Source organism: Botryllus schlosseri, chromosome 11, assembly GCF_051294905.1.
Source record: "Botryllus schlosseri isolate E-star chromosome 11, Bs_hap1, whole genome shotgun sequence".
NCBI classification, from domain to species: domain Eukaryota; kingdom Metazoa; phylum Chordata; class Ascidiacea; order Stolidobranchia; family Styelidae; genus Botryllus; species Botryllus schlosseri.
Genome location: NC_137246.1, coordinates 16,307,384 through 16,324,460, shown reverse-complemented (window position 1 = coordinate 16,324,460; position 17,077 = coordinate 16,307,384). Strand labels below are relative to the sequence as shown.

General features: G+C 40.3%; 1 protein-coding gene across 1 annotated transcript; it reads left to right on the top strand.

Moving 5' to 3' along the window:
• The first annotated feature begins 5,768 nt into the window (after positions 1-5,768).
• LOC145449974 (arylsulfatase-like) lies at positions 5,769-15,285 on the top strand. Its single transcript, XM_080328415.1, has 7 exons — positions 5,769-6,246; positions 7,126-7,275; positions 7,349-7,461; positions 7,529-7,748; positions 12,480-12,782; positions 13,417-13,602; positions 13,662-15,285. Exons 1-7 carry the CDS (start codon positions 5,910-5,912, stop codon positions 13,988-13,990), a joined length of 1,638 nt encoding a protein of 545 aa, XP_080184541.1. The 5' UTR covers positions 5,769-5,909; the 3' UTR covers positions 13,991-15,285.
• Positions 15,286-17,077: the final 1,792 nt, after the last annotated feature.

The following is a 17,077-nucleotide window of genomic DNA, read 5'->3' as shown; positions in this document are numbered from 1 at the left end:
TGACGGTAATTTTTGACCGGCTTGCTGAGCAATAAATTTGATAAAACTGGTATCAATCGAAAGTTACCGCGGTACTGATTGCGGAGATATAAATTATATTCTGCTCGTGGCCCTGGAACCCCCAAAATGAGCCTCGAATGTTGCATTGTAACGGAGTTGGGTATTGTGACGCAAACATGCCGTTAGAGCAGCTCAGGAGCAAGTGTACACGAAAGTGAGAGTGTGAATGCTCAATCGTTTGAGCAACAATGGCCAACGCTTGCGGTTTGCGCTGCTCTCACTAGCTCCCAGACGGCATCGTTGCGTCACAAATCAAACTCCGTTACAATGCAACATTAATTCGAGGCTGATTTTGGGGGGTTCCAGGGCCACGAGCAGAATAAAATTTATATTTTCGCAATCAGTAATGCGGTAGCTTTCGATTGATACCCGTTTTATCAAATTTTGCGGTCGGCAAGCGGGTCACTATAGGACACTACGGTTGCACCGTGTGTTAATTGATCGTAGAAAAGCAGACATGGCGGCGCCTGTATGACAATGGTGTTCTCAAATCCACATTGTCTTCGTCATTATCGGCGAGAAATGGCTTTGAAGTGACAATGCGGTCGTTAAAATACATTTAATAAATACGATTTATTCCGTGTATATGTGGATAAATGGGCGAATAATGTATCGATTCAGCAATCCGGCCCGCCAAGTACCTAATTTTCCTATATCCGGCCCGCCGACAGGAGAACTTGCCCGCCCCTGATATATGTAATGGACGGAATCCTCGAAATCATCGTCGGTTCAGAAGTTATAGCACGTACTTATATGTGACTGGAATGCAATGGGTATATTGATGATGGTGACCATCGACCGAGTGTAGGCCTGTTCAAAAAGACTTTTAGTCCGTTTAAGACAGGGGTTGGAAACTGTTTTCGACAATGTACCCTTTTATTTTCAAGTAAATAATTCGTAAAGAACCATAAGACAACGCCACCCCACTGTGACGTTACCATCTAATTTCCGTGACGTCATGGCGAACAAATAAATAAATACGTGGACCACGGGTCATGTTTAAAGCACGCAACCATGGCCCCACCGTGTCATCTCGTAAAATATATCGTAAAATTTTCAAGACGGATTGTATCGGTACGTTGAGCAAACATACTGAAATAGGCGGCGCTTCATGAAGTATTTTTATAGTGAAGTGTGAAAAAGGACAGCTAAGAAAGTCTAATGAATAGACGCTGGGAGCCACGCAAAGAGCTGCATGCCGCGTAATTGATAGCGCCTGGCCTGGATGACGCATTTCGTATGTGATTACGGTGAGTGCATTGGCCTCCGGCATATATTCCTGGTTAGTCATGAATTACCACAACGACTTATTGCGTACTAGAATTGTGTAAACTGAACGGTAAACGTGAGCTGAATTACATTTTCGTTCTTATATTTGCTACAAAACGAGAATATAAAGCAAGCTATAATTACTCATCTTTTTCATAGCAAGCACACGAAGTGGTATATTGTTTTATCAGGTGTTATTTTAGTTCAGAATCTGTGAACCTGGGCATATATATGCTCATTTCGCCGATAATTTGTTCTATTGCCCAAACACAAACTTTGCTTGGATCTTCATAAAACAGCCAAATTCTGCAATCATAATTCCAGATACTTACAATTAATCATTTACTTTACTAGTAATAACCCCTTCTACTTCAGGGCCAATGTGTAACACTTCATCGCTAATTTACAACGCGGTATGCAGTAGACATCGTGATTTGTAATCGTAATCGATTATATTTTAACTAATTTAAAAGAACCATAATCGTAATCGATATTCGATGTGCTGCAGTATGATTGAGACAGAAACCATTCTGCCATTTATATCTGGTCGCAAAGAGTTCCTGATCACTGGTAGGATAAGTTATAGGCACCAAATCAGCGTTTCAAATCATTGCATGTCGGCACTGTTTACTCGATTATACTCGATAATTACTCGAATTAGTCTTTATTCTTGTCTTAAACAAAAACAAAAAGACAGTATTCATTCACACCCTAAGGGTGGTTCACAAAAATACAGCCTAACTCAGAATTATGTCACGGCTATAAATCCTATACGTGCCTACGTGCCTACGTAACGTCGGCTCCCAATATTCGCAATATGTATAGATTGTATGTGTGTTGCGTTAGATCAGTGATTCTCAAACTGTGGTATGAGAGGCCTTTCTAGCCGTAGGCAGATAGTTCGGTGGATTTAATTCTATTTAGTCAACAATTTGTTGTCATTTCCAGTAGCTAAACCACTGGAAATACACATGTTACTGTTGCATCAGCGGCGAAACAATTTCACGTTGTTGTTATTGCGTCAAGACAGATTCATACCAAAGAAAATCAAGCATTTGGGGAGATTGGCTAACTTCCATGTAGGGTTTAACAGACTATCTAATCCAGGGGTTCTCAAAGGGTGGGCCATGGCCCACTGGTGGGCCACAGGAGCATTCGAGGTGGGCCACAGAGCTATTTAGAAAATCGAAGAGTTAATGTAAGTCAAGTTACATTTGTTATGTTAATCGCTAAAAAATATATTATCTAATTATACGTAGGCTACCTAAATCATCCGACTGTAATTAGATGTAGTGGCACGTATACGGAGTCAGCATGTACAAGTCGAAAACGTTAAAAAGAAACGGCAGCTTTTCCCACTGGCTATGACAACCTACGGCTAACCACAACTAAAATAATTGTGAGTATATAATAACTGGGAGGTAATGCTGAAGTAAACAGGTATTTTGGCAGGTTCATATGTCATATGCCGTTGAAAGGGGTATGAAATGAGGTGTAATTGATGCATAGATTTACTGTACTTAGGCAGGTCGTATTATTTTAAGATGAAAATTTCCATAATCGCAAATTCTGGTGGAGGTTTACTGCACCACTGCGACATAATCGTAATTGATCAGGGATTTAACGGAGCGCATTATTCTTTGGAGTCGGTTTAAAATGGCATGCCTTCTTTAATGTAAGAGTCACATAAATTGATTGTATCATTTGATTGAATATTCTGATATCGTAACTTCAGTTGTTTTGGTACAAGACATAATATATTATATTGTACATTGTACAGCATGCATATTAAAAAAATATTTCTGCACTTATCTGTACGAACCCATTCACCAATGAAATATTTGAAGCTGGCCCAGAATGATTATAATATTCCCCACAATAGTGGAACTAAAATTCCAGACACACAGTGGATGCAGGGATTTGATCATTGTGTTTCGCGACGCGAATGGAGCAGCGGACGATCATAATATACTCAGGAGATTTAGCCTATGACCTGCCAGGGTGTAACTGCTGTACCCGGACCCACAATTATGGAGCTCGAAGGGGGCCAAGATTATTTCGTTGCTCGTTTTTAATCGCATATTTATTTAGGTTGAAAATTTCGTCGCGCTTTGCGCGATTTAGTGTCCCGGGATGTGTAGATTCAAATATCATCAGTAAATTAGATGAAAATGCGCATATTTTACAGGAATAGGCATATCGCCGCTGTTGATTACCACGCATTGAACAGTATCATGACTACAAGATGAGAGGTGGGCCACAGCACATTTTCAAATCGGAAAATGGGCCACGGTCCAAAAGGGGCTGAGAACCCCTGATCTAATCGGTATTGAAAGCAGGATAAGATTTAACCACGTCGAAACGAATCCAGAATACATGGCGTATATGGATTCAGCGCTTTCGCATACGATGGATAATGTTTGATTCCAGGCAGAAAAGAGAATATAGATCCCTGACTCGACATAAAAGTGTGAGTAGTGTTATGGTACAAAAATCGCTGATAAATACCGGTGAATTTGAGTATATTCTGCCGTTCAGGATCCAAGTGTTGCGCTGTGCAGTAAAAAAGTGAAACTAGAACTATATTGACTTTTTAAAATCTGCAAAACAAGAACTAGCACTAATCACTTTTGAAAATCCGAAACTAAAGATCGAGCTAGAACTACTCAAAAACCGTGTGTCCTGTCCACTAACTAAATTGGTAGTTTGTACATATCTGATGTTAGCTATTGCGGTAAACATATTTCTTTAATCCCTCACTTTCTTTGGAGTGGTGAGTCTGTTCAGTGCTGCAGTTCAACAACCTTTTTGTGCCGTTACCTAGAATCGTATCCGTGGAAACTCGAATGGTACTTTATTTAATAGGATTGAGCCGAATTTGAACATTCCGTCATTAATTTAAATATATTGTATTCCTCACAACGCATATGTTGGGCCAACGCTGCATCACGACTAAAACAAAGCGAGCATATAAAATATAAATATATACGCTGGACAGAGCCACTGTGGTTTACAACTGTAATCAATCGGGAAATCATTGTACATTTGTAAAGCCAATTGTTTGCGAATAAAGAAATTGTCAGAATTGAGCCCCTGTGCTCTGTAACATTGTTTATTAAATATAGGGATGATAATGAGGTTTTTCACTGGAAAACAAAGGTATAAAATTGAAAGTAACATTTTGGCATGATTTCACTGGCCTCCCCAGAACGCGACCGTAGAGTATGACTGTAAACTCATCGCAATCGTTATATTGTCTTCGGATATGTGTTTAGGTATGGTTACCATATGTCCTCCTTTAGGGCGTAGGATTGAAAAAAATGCACCACAGCAGTATTATTATAAAGTGAGTCATTCGGCAGTCGAATATAAACGACCATTTTTTAGTCAGTACGACATGATTTCCCGTAATCGAATAATCCGTAATCCATAATCCCGTAATCGAACTTGTGAAATTGTAAAAAGTGTCCCTCTTTACGGACCCCAAAATATGATAACTCCATAGTTTAGGGCTAGAGTTTGCGGAAGCAAAATTCGTGTAGGCCTACTCATGGATAGTCGTGATTTCTTTTCCGTGTAACCGTCATAATCGGAATCGATTGCATTGATGCGGTAATCGACTATGTCTGGCATACAGTACCCTATCTAGATAGCCGCACCCTATCTGGAAGATCATGCAGCATATACTCATGTCAAAACATATAGTCATCCTAGTATCTTGGTCCGCGATGCCGAAGATTTCTCCATATGCAAAGGGAGTTCTTGACCAGCACACATGTAATCGCGTGCAGCGACTCTATTGTTGTCGCTATTTAAAGAACACAAACATTCTCTTGAAGCAAAACCCTCAATTGATTTTTGACGTGAATCTTGCCACGAGGGGGCTCATCGTCTTGAATTCCATATCACAGAAATAAAGGGGGAAGTTGGATGAGATAAAGAAAAATTACAATTCACGAATCATAGATTTATGTACAGGAATCAGAATTCGACGAAGCCGCGCTACATAAAGCAACCTTCGCCTGCGTGGATGTTTAAAGTATGTTTAGACACTCGATAAATCTTATCAGATCACGAGTCATTCAGAAAATATTGCGACAATTACCGATGAAAGCCTTAAACATCGAAGAACCGGTCGATATCAGGCGCGCGATTTATCAGTCAATGATGTCATACATTACTGAGCGATCAACATCTTTCTGCAATTGAATATTATCAATTTGTTCTATTTGTAGTATACATAGTTTATATAGACAAGATTCGTCCTGTGATAGCGGCAAACTTGTAAATGGCTGAAGAGGCAAAATAATTTGTTATTCACATTTCCAAATTCCTCGATATTTTGCGAATGCTTCGTGATTTGAATGTGACTGGGACAAGCATTTGTTATATCCTCTCGCTAGAGAAACAATTGTGTAGTATAGGAGAAGGCGACACGGCCAATTGGGCAACAGGTGCGTGCTTGTGTGGGCAGGGCATTTTGTTGATTGATACACAACTTCCATAGTAAGAGTAAGACATCATGTGTATGTTTTCAAGATAGAGCTAAGCCCTTTAGTGGCGTATACGCTGTTATCAGCATGAGGGAAAAGAAAGTTGCCACGCATTGCCCAGTGGGTAGGACCGTCCTTCTAATAACATTTGCTGGATTGGCGGGAATCGGCATTGGATGTCTTGCAATGTGGAGTGGAATTCACTTCTTTCACAATCGAACGTCTCCGTCCAGAGCAACTACCTCCAGCCCCAATTTCGTCATATTTCTTGCGGATGACGTCGGATATGGCGACTTTCAAGTGTACGGACATCCCACTCAAGAATGGACAGGCGTTGATCGGATGGCGAAAGAAGGCAAGCGGTTCACTCATTTTTACACACCTGTGTCCGTTTGCACCCCAAGTCGGACTGCTATTCTCACAGGTATACTGAGTACTGACACATTTGGCAGAAAATTCCTTATTAGTTGCCGAAAACTGAGCACAACTACTTGGGTATGCGGGCAGCATGTCATTTATTATTATTGACATAATTACCGATGAAGAAGATGTGATAGACTCACGTGTGCCGTCGGTAGTCCAATTATTGAGAATAAAATAATCTGGCAATCAGCAGTTGTTCATTCGATTGAAATCTACGACGACAAAGTCCAAGTCAATAGAAAAATCAATAGCCATAAAATAATTTGGTGACAGTGACAGTGAATCTCGATTGATTTGGACATCAGATTCGAAATTTCATTTTCCCGTCAGAGAGCTAATGTGGCTAGTCTCGACGTAAAAATCTTCTATATATCCATATAATTGAAGGTATATGTATAGATGGAAAATACATAATATGCAACGCCTCACATTATGGCCGTCGCAACTCCACCATTCATGCTACACCGTCGGTTCGGATTGCTAGTTAACAATTGAGGCAGATTGATCGGTGCTTCATCTGGCCGCTGTTTCTCTGCACAGTCATTGTACGTAACAATGCCGAATCGCGCTATCACAGGTGAGACTTGACTCCCCTGTGACACACATGTACGCTACCTTACCTCTATTTTGCGGTATAATATTTTAGAACAATAGATATACAAATTGCGCGAGGTTTTGAAAAGATAAAATTACAATAAGCTGATGATGATGGTACACGATTACACGACTTTGCTATCCTGAACCATTTGGTGAGCAAAAGAATATAGCGTAAACCAATACTTCAAGTTGGCATGTGACTATAAAATAGCAATTTAATAAATAAGCCAAACATTTTCTATTTAAATGAATATGGCATTGACTCGTTTGGCGAACACTTAAGGTCGCTATCCTGTTCGCACCGGAGTTTACGGTGAAGATCGAGTATTTATCCCTGCCTCATCCGGGGGACTGCCAAGACGGGAAGTGACGATTGCAGAAGCACTAAAGGAAGAGGGTTATGTCACTGGAATGACGGGGAAATGGCATCTAGGTGACTATATTTTAATCGCGTGCTTGAGTTCCGCGATTTTCCATGTACTTCATTCAAAGTGTTCATAATATAGGTATAAACAAGTTCAACAGCACCGACGGATACCACTTGCCCATGCATCATGGGTTTGATTCTGTGAAAACAATTCTTCCGTTTACTCAAAACTGGTTTTGCCGACAGCATGAAGTGAGTAGAATCAACCCTGTAAAAATGAATAGCATCACAAACTAACAAGTGGAGTATTCTCTTACAGTCATACATTCCGGGAATGTCAGACAGCTGTTTTCTTTACGAAAATGACAAGATAATCGAGCAGCCGATCAATTTGGGCTCTTTGACGTCGAAAATATTGAAGAACACAATTAATTTCATTACAACCCATAAAGACGATCGCTTCTTCTATCTAGTGTCGTTCCCGCAAACTCACGAAGATCTTTTCGCGAATCCGTACTTTTCTGGAAAGTCTAAGCGAGGTTGGTACAACGTACAGTATAGCGAATAGCAATTAGACATAGAGGATGTTTCCAGCAGAAAATGCACTTTGATGATCGAATCACAAATACTAAAAGAGACGTCTCTCAAGTCTCTCCTGTTCTTGATTTGACTTATAACTTTCAAGCGGACGAATGTAAATCTGTACCTTGCAAGATTATTTAAACGACAGGTGCATGCACTAATGTGCGTTGAACTGTGGGTCGGGTGCAATATGATTTATATTTTGGCGATGTCAAACGCATTGTCAAAGGTTTATTAATGTCGCATTTAAGCAACCCTGGATTTTTTAAAACTCAAGTTGAAGTTCAAGTACTTCGGTGAACGGCTTAATATAGACCAGACGAAATGGTAAGATCAAATCTAAAGTCTCTATTTACATTTACTAATTAACGATCCTATTCTATTGATGTGACTTGCTGACCCAGAGGGCCTTTGATTAGCGATGAGGATACGACACTGATGCATAACGACAAATCTGTGCGCCTAATATGATCTTGAGGTGTGCATTAGCCTAAAATATGCGGTACGAGGAGAGGTCACGCCCCAATTCTATTTTTAATAACCTAAAATATTGATATTCCTCAAACCTACATCTGTCATCCGGAAATTCGTTTACTTTGAAGTCTGGTTTATTTATGTACTTGTACAGCGATTACGTAACCTACGCACGTCGTGTGAGCAACCCAGATTCAAAATGAAGCCAATATAGCAAATTATGCCGTAACAATGAAAGTTACAAGTCACTGTTTCCATATTCGAGTTCAAATCTGGTTTGTTGCCAGGTCTGTGCTTGAGCTGTTACGTCATACGTTTCGAAATCCTAATTAGTAAAATATTGCCATCAATGCACGGGATTAGCGGACATCCTCACTCACGAACGAATGAAACGATGTTATGTCCTGTCCAGCAATGAGAGACGCGGCTAAAGGCCCACATACCTACAAGATTTGAACCATCCAGTACAGTTATTTGTTCACAGAAGTCTGTCGTAAATAGGGTTGGATTATCCGGATAACGGTTAACCGATTAACCGCAGGTGTTGTATTATCTGATATCCGGATATAATTCTGCCGGTTAACCGCATAAAAGAGTATCGCCGTTGCTAATGCGTTTTACTCTTTTTAGTAAGCTTCAATAAGTCGTATATCAGTGTTGCGCGCGGCCAATTAGCGAGAAGCGTGTTGCCGATTAGCGAGAAGCGTGTTGCCAATTAACGAGAACGTCTATGAACTGAACAATATAACGCGACGCGATCCCCCGCTGAGAAGATCGCGAAAATAGGTCTTTGATTGCCGCGCGCTCGGCTGTCGTCGCTGGCCTGATTTATCACGTCTGCATTGGCTTGGTGTTCACGATATTATAACTGGCCTAGACAATCGCATCTTCAATAGGCCTGGTACAAAGGATATCATCGCTGGCCTAACGATCCCATCTCGGGCCTAGCATGCGTTGGCTCCTATCTCTCTATGGCTCGGAGACAATATGCCGTTAAGTGTATTCTGATTAGCGATTGTGATTAAAGAGTGACATCGCGGAACTGAATGACATCGAATGTTCGCAAACATGCGCGTGCAAGCGTAATTGACTTCCGCTGATACTTATTTCGAAAAAAATCGAAACCCCCTCATTAAATTTCAAACACCCCCCCCCCTTTATTTTTCGGCTGACTACGCTCCTGATCACGTGAATTTCTCAAGGAGGAATTAGAGCGAGATATCATGTCAGCATCAATTCCAGTATCAACTACTCGGCCTCCCAGTACTCCAAACCTAAACAGAAGAATGGTCAAAAGGGAATGTAAAGTCTTTGAAGCTTCCGGAAAACGACCTGCCAACCTTGAAACTCTCTACGATGCGCTCCTTACTATTCAGCCCACTTCTGTGGAAGCAGAATAGAGCATTCAATGAATGTGGACTCTTTGTTACAAAAGTCCGGTCCCGGCTACAGGATGCCACAATTGATGCATTGTGCTTTATAAGGAGGGCGTTGCAGATGCAGTGAACTTTAAATTTGCGTGATTCTTCTCGTATTCGCTCGTACTGTGCGTGTACGACTACGTATAGATCTACAATAACAATGTGTAATGATTTTGCAATCCATTTTTCATGCAGACCGCGTGAAATCGATTGTCTCACTTCGCAATTATTATCCGGTTAACCGGTTAGATAAACTCCAACTATACGGATATATCCGTTATCCGGATAGTGAAAATTATTGATTTCCAAACTAACCCTAGTCGTAAACCGGCCTATTTTGTTTATAGTGAGCACCGAGCCGGTCTCCGTGTTTAATGAATATAATTTAAAATATAATTTATAAATTTATAATATAATACATACACTTGGCTGATGCGGACTTGCTAGTGAAGCTAGTAAAACAGCAATGCTATTTTACTTAGCCAACAGAGCAAGAGACGCAGTCTAATAATGCATTGACCTGGCAACTTGTGTTAACAATGTAATTCACTGCTTTCAATTTATAAATAAATCTGCACGCCGCAGAAGGCAGAACATAATCTGAAGCTAAACTTTTGTCTTGACCAGCCAACGTATTTTCTGCTTCACATTTGGCCGGTCAGGAAAAAGAATAATTGCCCAGTGCCCACCACTGATCTTGAGGAAGGAAGGTATTTGCTTCTACATTCTATATGCGTTAGGGCTCTTCAAAAATGACTTTTTTCCCAAATCGTACTGGCTACTTGATAACATTGTTAGGTTACCTAATTTAAGCCTACACACCAAATTTGGTTCAATTCCAACCAGTAGCCGCATTGCTACAGGAGAAGAAAGTTTCTATTTATTATGTAAAAATGAATAACAAATAATTTGAAAATTTTCTGTTCACCCCATGATAGTGTTAGGTTGTCTATAGAAATGATGATAACCAAATTTGGTTCAATTCCAACCGGTGAAAGTGGAGTTATTGCCGTCGAAAAATTTGGATTGAATAAAATAGTATTCACGGTGACCAATTCTTTAATTATTTATTATAGTGGCACCGTAAATACTATTTTATTCAAATCCAAATTTTTCGGACCCTAAAGCCGTGGTTCTTAACCTTTTTTTTCCAGCGCCCCTTTGAAAAATTGCCCGAGTCTGGCGCCCCCCTATTTTAAGGACTGTAGTAAAAACAATGGGTAAGTGGTCGAAGTCCGCTTTCGTATTGGGACTTCACTATCAGATAACTCGAGTAATTAACGGTATAATTGTATGTGCTATTTTCGGGATCAAATCCAGGTTGTTATAACAACCATCAGGTGAGGCCTTCGGGCTCATAGCATTTGGTTCGAGATCGATGTACACATCCCGAATTCTCCTCTGCGATTGGCGATACGGGGAAGTTAATTGTATTGGGTTCTGTTTTATTGCTTTGTGTGACTACTAATCAATTGAGAATGTGGTAGAGATTTGCTCACATTAAATTTAGTCTGAACCAATCTCTTAACTTTAACATGAATGGGGGTAACAACACTAAGCCGTGTCATCAATTATGATACGATGAAGAAATATTCTGACGATTTAATTTTTTAGCTTTCAAATACAAGTATATTTAGTTGATTGTTTGGCCAAAAAGCTTCAAAATATCTTTAATGTACAAAGGGCATCACTCTCAAAAGTTGTACAGTAGCCTACAGTGCCTTGTCGATTTCGATACGCTGTGCCCTGCAGGATAAAATACCTAGTTCAAAACATTTTGTGGAAAATAACCCGAACTTTCAGTATAAGTATCCGTTTATTAATATTTTCATCATTTCAAAACAGCATAAAACTGCCATACAATGAAAAGATATAGGCAGGTGTCGAAACGACTTGGAATAGCTAGGGTGACGGGAGTGTTATAACGGGGAATTGGCAATCCAAAAGTACGCCAAATTCATTTTACATGAATTAAAATAAACCACTGGATTCATGGAAACACGATCGGTGGATATTTCGCGATGAGCGCAACGAAAAACGTGATTCGACAGATTTTGTCGAATGTTAGTTTGCAATGAGAACTCGGGGATATATATGAAACTATTATTCTAGTCTATAATCATATATCCTTAGTACACCATACAAAGCGATGCTATTTTTCTTCAGCGCCCCCCATACCGCCCCCTGAGCGTTTCCGCCCCCTTCAAAATCTAAATCGCCCCTGGGGGGCGCTGGAGACAAGGTTAAGAACCACTGCCCTATAGCAAGTAGCAATCACCAGAGCTCACATTACAGATGGCCCATTTCATGACCTATGTTCCACTCCATTCCTGTATAGTGTATACAGTCGATGGGCAATGCTTTGCTAGTGTGACGTCATAATAACAGACAATGGGTTATACCTCATTTTTAAATCCGCTAGTGGACGCTAAAGCGTGTTCGGCATTTGCTTCGCAAAATATGGTTACCCTATACTACATCAAGGCTGCAACATGAATACTAATCTTTAATATCATTACGAAGTAGTATCATAGCATCAATTTAAAATCAATTTACGTGTATCTAAGATCTAATGCTATGTCTCGACATGAAGATTACGAAGTTACGATCGTGGTATATAGGCTGTAAGGCGTCAACAGGTGATAAACAACACTGTTGCGTAACCATGACAATAGATATAATAATTTTCTTATCATGATCAGATCTCCGTAGAGAAATCACGAGGTAAATGAAGGAATTGCAGCAAGAAGTATCGCGCGTAAAAGCTTTAGCCTCTGTGTCATGTATTTATAGGTCCATACGGTGACAGCATCAACGAAATGGGCTGGTCTATAAATGAAGTATTGGATCATCTAGTGAAGCTGGGAATTGATTCGAAAACTTTCGCATTATTCCTATCTGATCACGGGGCTGTGCGACGAGGCTGTGGCGAGGATGGCTCAAACGGACCGTTTCGAGGAGGAAAGTTGACAACGTGGGAGGGAGGTGTACGGGTTCCAGCAGTCGCATGGTGGCCAGGTGTTATAGAGCCAAATAGCGTCAGCAATGCTGTATTGAGCACTCTGGACATCTTACCGACTTTCACAAAGCTCGCACGTGAGTAGTTTTTGACACAGTCATCAGGAATTTGAAATGCATAGTCCGTGTCCTTCCGAATGCTGAGATTCGAATACGGCCCACATGTCTGTATCCACACGGCCGTAAAACAGAGCTAATCCCTGAAATAAGTCATCTTGCAGGCTTGTTGTTGGTAGGCAGTATAGGCACTATGTGGAACTTGAAATTTTAAAATTTTACACTATGAAGTTATATTGCGGAATTGTCAAGTACCAAGTGTCAAAATAGCGAGGTAATTAAAACATGAAGCTATTACAAAGAGAAACTTAAGTATTGGGTTGGTTAGGGCCGGGTTGGTTGTTTTTGGTTAGCACTTAGCATGGCACCAAGTTTGAAACGATCTAACGCTTGCCTCGATAGTACATGCACTCTAGCGAATCATAGGGACATGTATCCGTTAATAACAATCAAATGATTGAAAGGGAAGATATTTAATGACTTCAAGAAATTTTCTCGAAACGGTAGAATTCAATAGGACATCGCTTGACTTGAATCAAAATTTGCATTGATTCGAAGTAACTTGCGACTCGAAGGTATTGACTGCATTTCAACACTGCCTTTGGCTATCTGCAGATGTAGACATACAAATCAACTCACCTTGTCACGTCATCAGATAGCGAGATGCCTATCACATCTCCCCCCATCGACGGAGAGTCATTCGAAGACCAAATTGTCGTGAAGGAGACTGTAACTGCTTCTGATGGGTCGGATAGACCTCTATTCTTTTATTGTTCTGACTTGATGACTGCCGTTCGTTTTCGAAACTACAAGATACACTATTACACAAGCAATCGATCAGGTGGGTAGGCAACAATGCCATACTTCGGTACGCGTTTCGTAATCACTATTTGTGTACAGGTGACGGACTTGTTAACGAAGGCCACGCAAGTTGTTTTTTTAATACCCCCGAGCGCTTGCACGAGTACGCAATTCAACAACGGTGCGAGCATAACTTCGTCAAGCAAGATCCTCCATTGATGTTTAATTTAGAATCTGACATTGAGGAACACATTTTCCTAGATCCAGAAAGTCAACAATATCAAAAAATGCTTACTGAGTTCACAAAGCAAGCGCACATTCACACTATGTCCATCGAAGATGTCGAATCCGAAATCGACAAGCCGATCCTGTCAAGGTTGAAGCCTTGCTGCGATCCGCCTTTATGCATGTGCAATTACGAGGAGTAAGCGTCGGATTTACAGAGGCAGTGTCGGAATTAAGCTATACTGGATTACTGACGAAGATTTACTATGAGGCCCGCCTTGCAAAATCGAGGAAAATGGAATATAGAAATTCTTTGACTGAAATAACAATTATATTCAATATTTACAACAACATATTTACCATTACTAAATTCTTGCAAACAATAAATTAGGGTTACCGAACTTGAAAGTCAAAGCAACCAATATAGTTACTAATGATATCAATTTTCTATACTTCCCGGTACCAGCTATACACCGGTAAATTCGGCCGTAGGTCACTTCGGCCCTCGGTAAATTCGGCCCTCCGAGAATATTGTATTAAAATGTAATACCAACCGTCAACATGAATAATTACATAATTATACTATTATCAAGTGATTTGGAGGTCAGGGTATGCGTAGATCGCGTAATCGCGGGAGATAGCGCGGATATTCACGGGGCCGAATTTACCGATGGCCGAATTAACCTGGTAAATTCGGCCCTCGGAGAATTTTGTATAAAAACGTATTACCAACTATTAATGTGAATTAATTACATAATAATATCATTATCAAGTGATTTGGAGGACAGGGTGTGCGTATATCACGCAGTCACCGCAGATAGCGCGTATATTTACGGGGCCGGATTTACCGAGGGCCGAAGTGACCGAGGGCCGAAGTGACTGAAGGCCGAATTTACAGGCCGAATTTACCGGTGGCCGAATTTACTGGAAATCCTTCACTACAAGCACCGCATTTACATGTTGTTGTTGTTGTTGTTGTTGTTGTTGTTATTGTTATTATTATTGTTGTTGTTGTTGTTATAGTTATTGTTGTTGTTGTTGAAATTCTTTGACCAAAAAAAAACTTAATTTTTACCTCACGTATGCAAATTAGGTGTTTTCGCAAATAATGTTAAAATTGTACTACTTATCTTCATTTAAAGAGCTTCTTGGAGGTACAGAGCTTCAATATTCAATTGAATATTATATTCATATTGACATGAGCCCAACTATTTTCGGCTGACACTCGTCAGGGGTAATCGTCAGCAGCTAGTAAAGAATTGGAAAGAACATTGTATATCATCAATCGTATCACAAAATATGACGTCACCAGCATGAAATGAGATCTCAAATAAGAGAGCGTTCAATGTACTATTTTAAGATGGTACACTACCCTGAAAGTGAGATTCTAATCTGAAAGACGTGAAAGTAATGACAAATTTTATGCGTCACAGAATGAATCCAAGTTTGCCAAGCTGAGAATGATGGTCATGAAGCTACTTGTTCTGTTCGGGTCAACATACATTTACGACCATGAACATTAACAAGACAAGGCTGCGTTTCAATATAACTGATGTTCAGTTAGCTCAGTTAAATACGATGTATTCCTTAGGTGGATTATTACGCGATTAATGTATCGATTCTGTGATCCGGCCCTCTAAGAATACTTTATTTTTCCGTACAGGCCCGCAGACCGTAGAAGTTTCTCGCCGCTGCTATACAGGCTAGCGCTACATTATTTTCACTAAGAGTGTAGTGCAGTGGTTTTGAACCTTTTTTACCCTTCCGAACCCTTGAGCTAATTTGCAAGCCGTCGGCGAAACCCAAATTTTCGCCTATAGTCACGAAACCAAAATCTATCACTTTACTAATCTAATAGGACTACATTAATATAGAACACTGGTTCACGAAATGAATTGTACATCAACAACAGTGTTAGAAGAACGAAACCATTAAAACATGCTTTTCACTTAAAAATAAATATTAAATAATGAATATTGAGTGCTGTGTGAGTTCTGCTGTATGAGTTTGATGTGTGTGTTGGTCACCAGTAAACCCCTGAGACTGGCTCAGCGAACCTCTGGGGTTGACGTGAACCCCGATTAAAAACTAGTGTATAGTATGATACCATGAGTCACGTTAGCCACGAAGATGCACCCTGCAATTTGGAATGTATAGCCACCTATTTTTGCTACTTTTTCTCGTAATTGAATAGAAACTTACGAGTTACGACATCACTTCTACTAGTTAAGTGGCAACGCCATCTATTTTGACCACATCTGCATCACTACACAGTCGCCAACTTTAGGAGTACGCACAGTGTTCTCTACTCTCTACAACGAAAATAAATAAATCGGAGGACTTGACTACAAGTAAAGTACGGGAAAATAGTTGAATTAGGATAAAACACGTGATATATGCAACTAAGACACGATAGAATATTCGCAATATGGTACAAAAGGCACGTGGAACAAGTTTCATCAATACAATACAATGCTATGAGTATCAAGTGCGGTAGATAGGCTTGTATATAGACCTCCTCCTGGGTCAGTGGTTCCTAACATTTTTCGACTGATCGCCCCCTTATCAAGCTCGACACAAATTTTCGCCCCCTGTATTAACGGATCCGAAAAAATAACACCTAGACGGGCAATTTATTCACCTAACTCTGTTCGCTGGTGAATTGACTAAGAAAGGGGTCATTTTTTCTATAGACGGTGCTCGGAAAACCGGTTTCCCAGACTACTTTCCGTTGGGTCGACCTTTTTTGATCAATTTTCGCGTCATATACAAAATAAGCTGTATTCATGTGAATTTTTTTGGCTGTGTTAATTAAATATATCTCACTGAACGTTCTACCATATTCGCCCCCCATCGCCCCGCAATCGCCCTTTGGTATTTTCGGTTCCATGCAGCATGGCTGGTTCAGATATCACGTTTGAAGCATGAATGATTTCATTCAGCGCGTTGTGTTTATTTGCACTAAGCAGGATGGAGATATCAGTCTCAGACCTGGTGAGATCATTCCTAAATTCCTATAAACGTCTTCACATGATATGAGTTCACGACAAACATGATTAATGATTTGATGTGCTATATTTTACGATAGTGTCCGGAAAACCTGGTTCAAATCATTCTGATGTCAACGCTGTCACTGAAGATAGTTGGCGGCAAACAGGTTAAGCACCTTGATAGAATTGTGACAGGTGTTTGTTATAATGGACAATTGACTAGTTTGAAAGCTGCGTGGAAACACTGAAAGGTCGTAATTGGTTATTCGGTTCGCTAACACATTTGTTTTCCACTAAAGT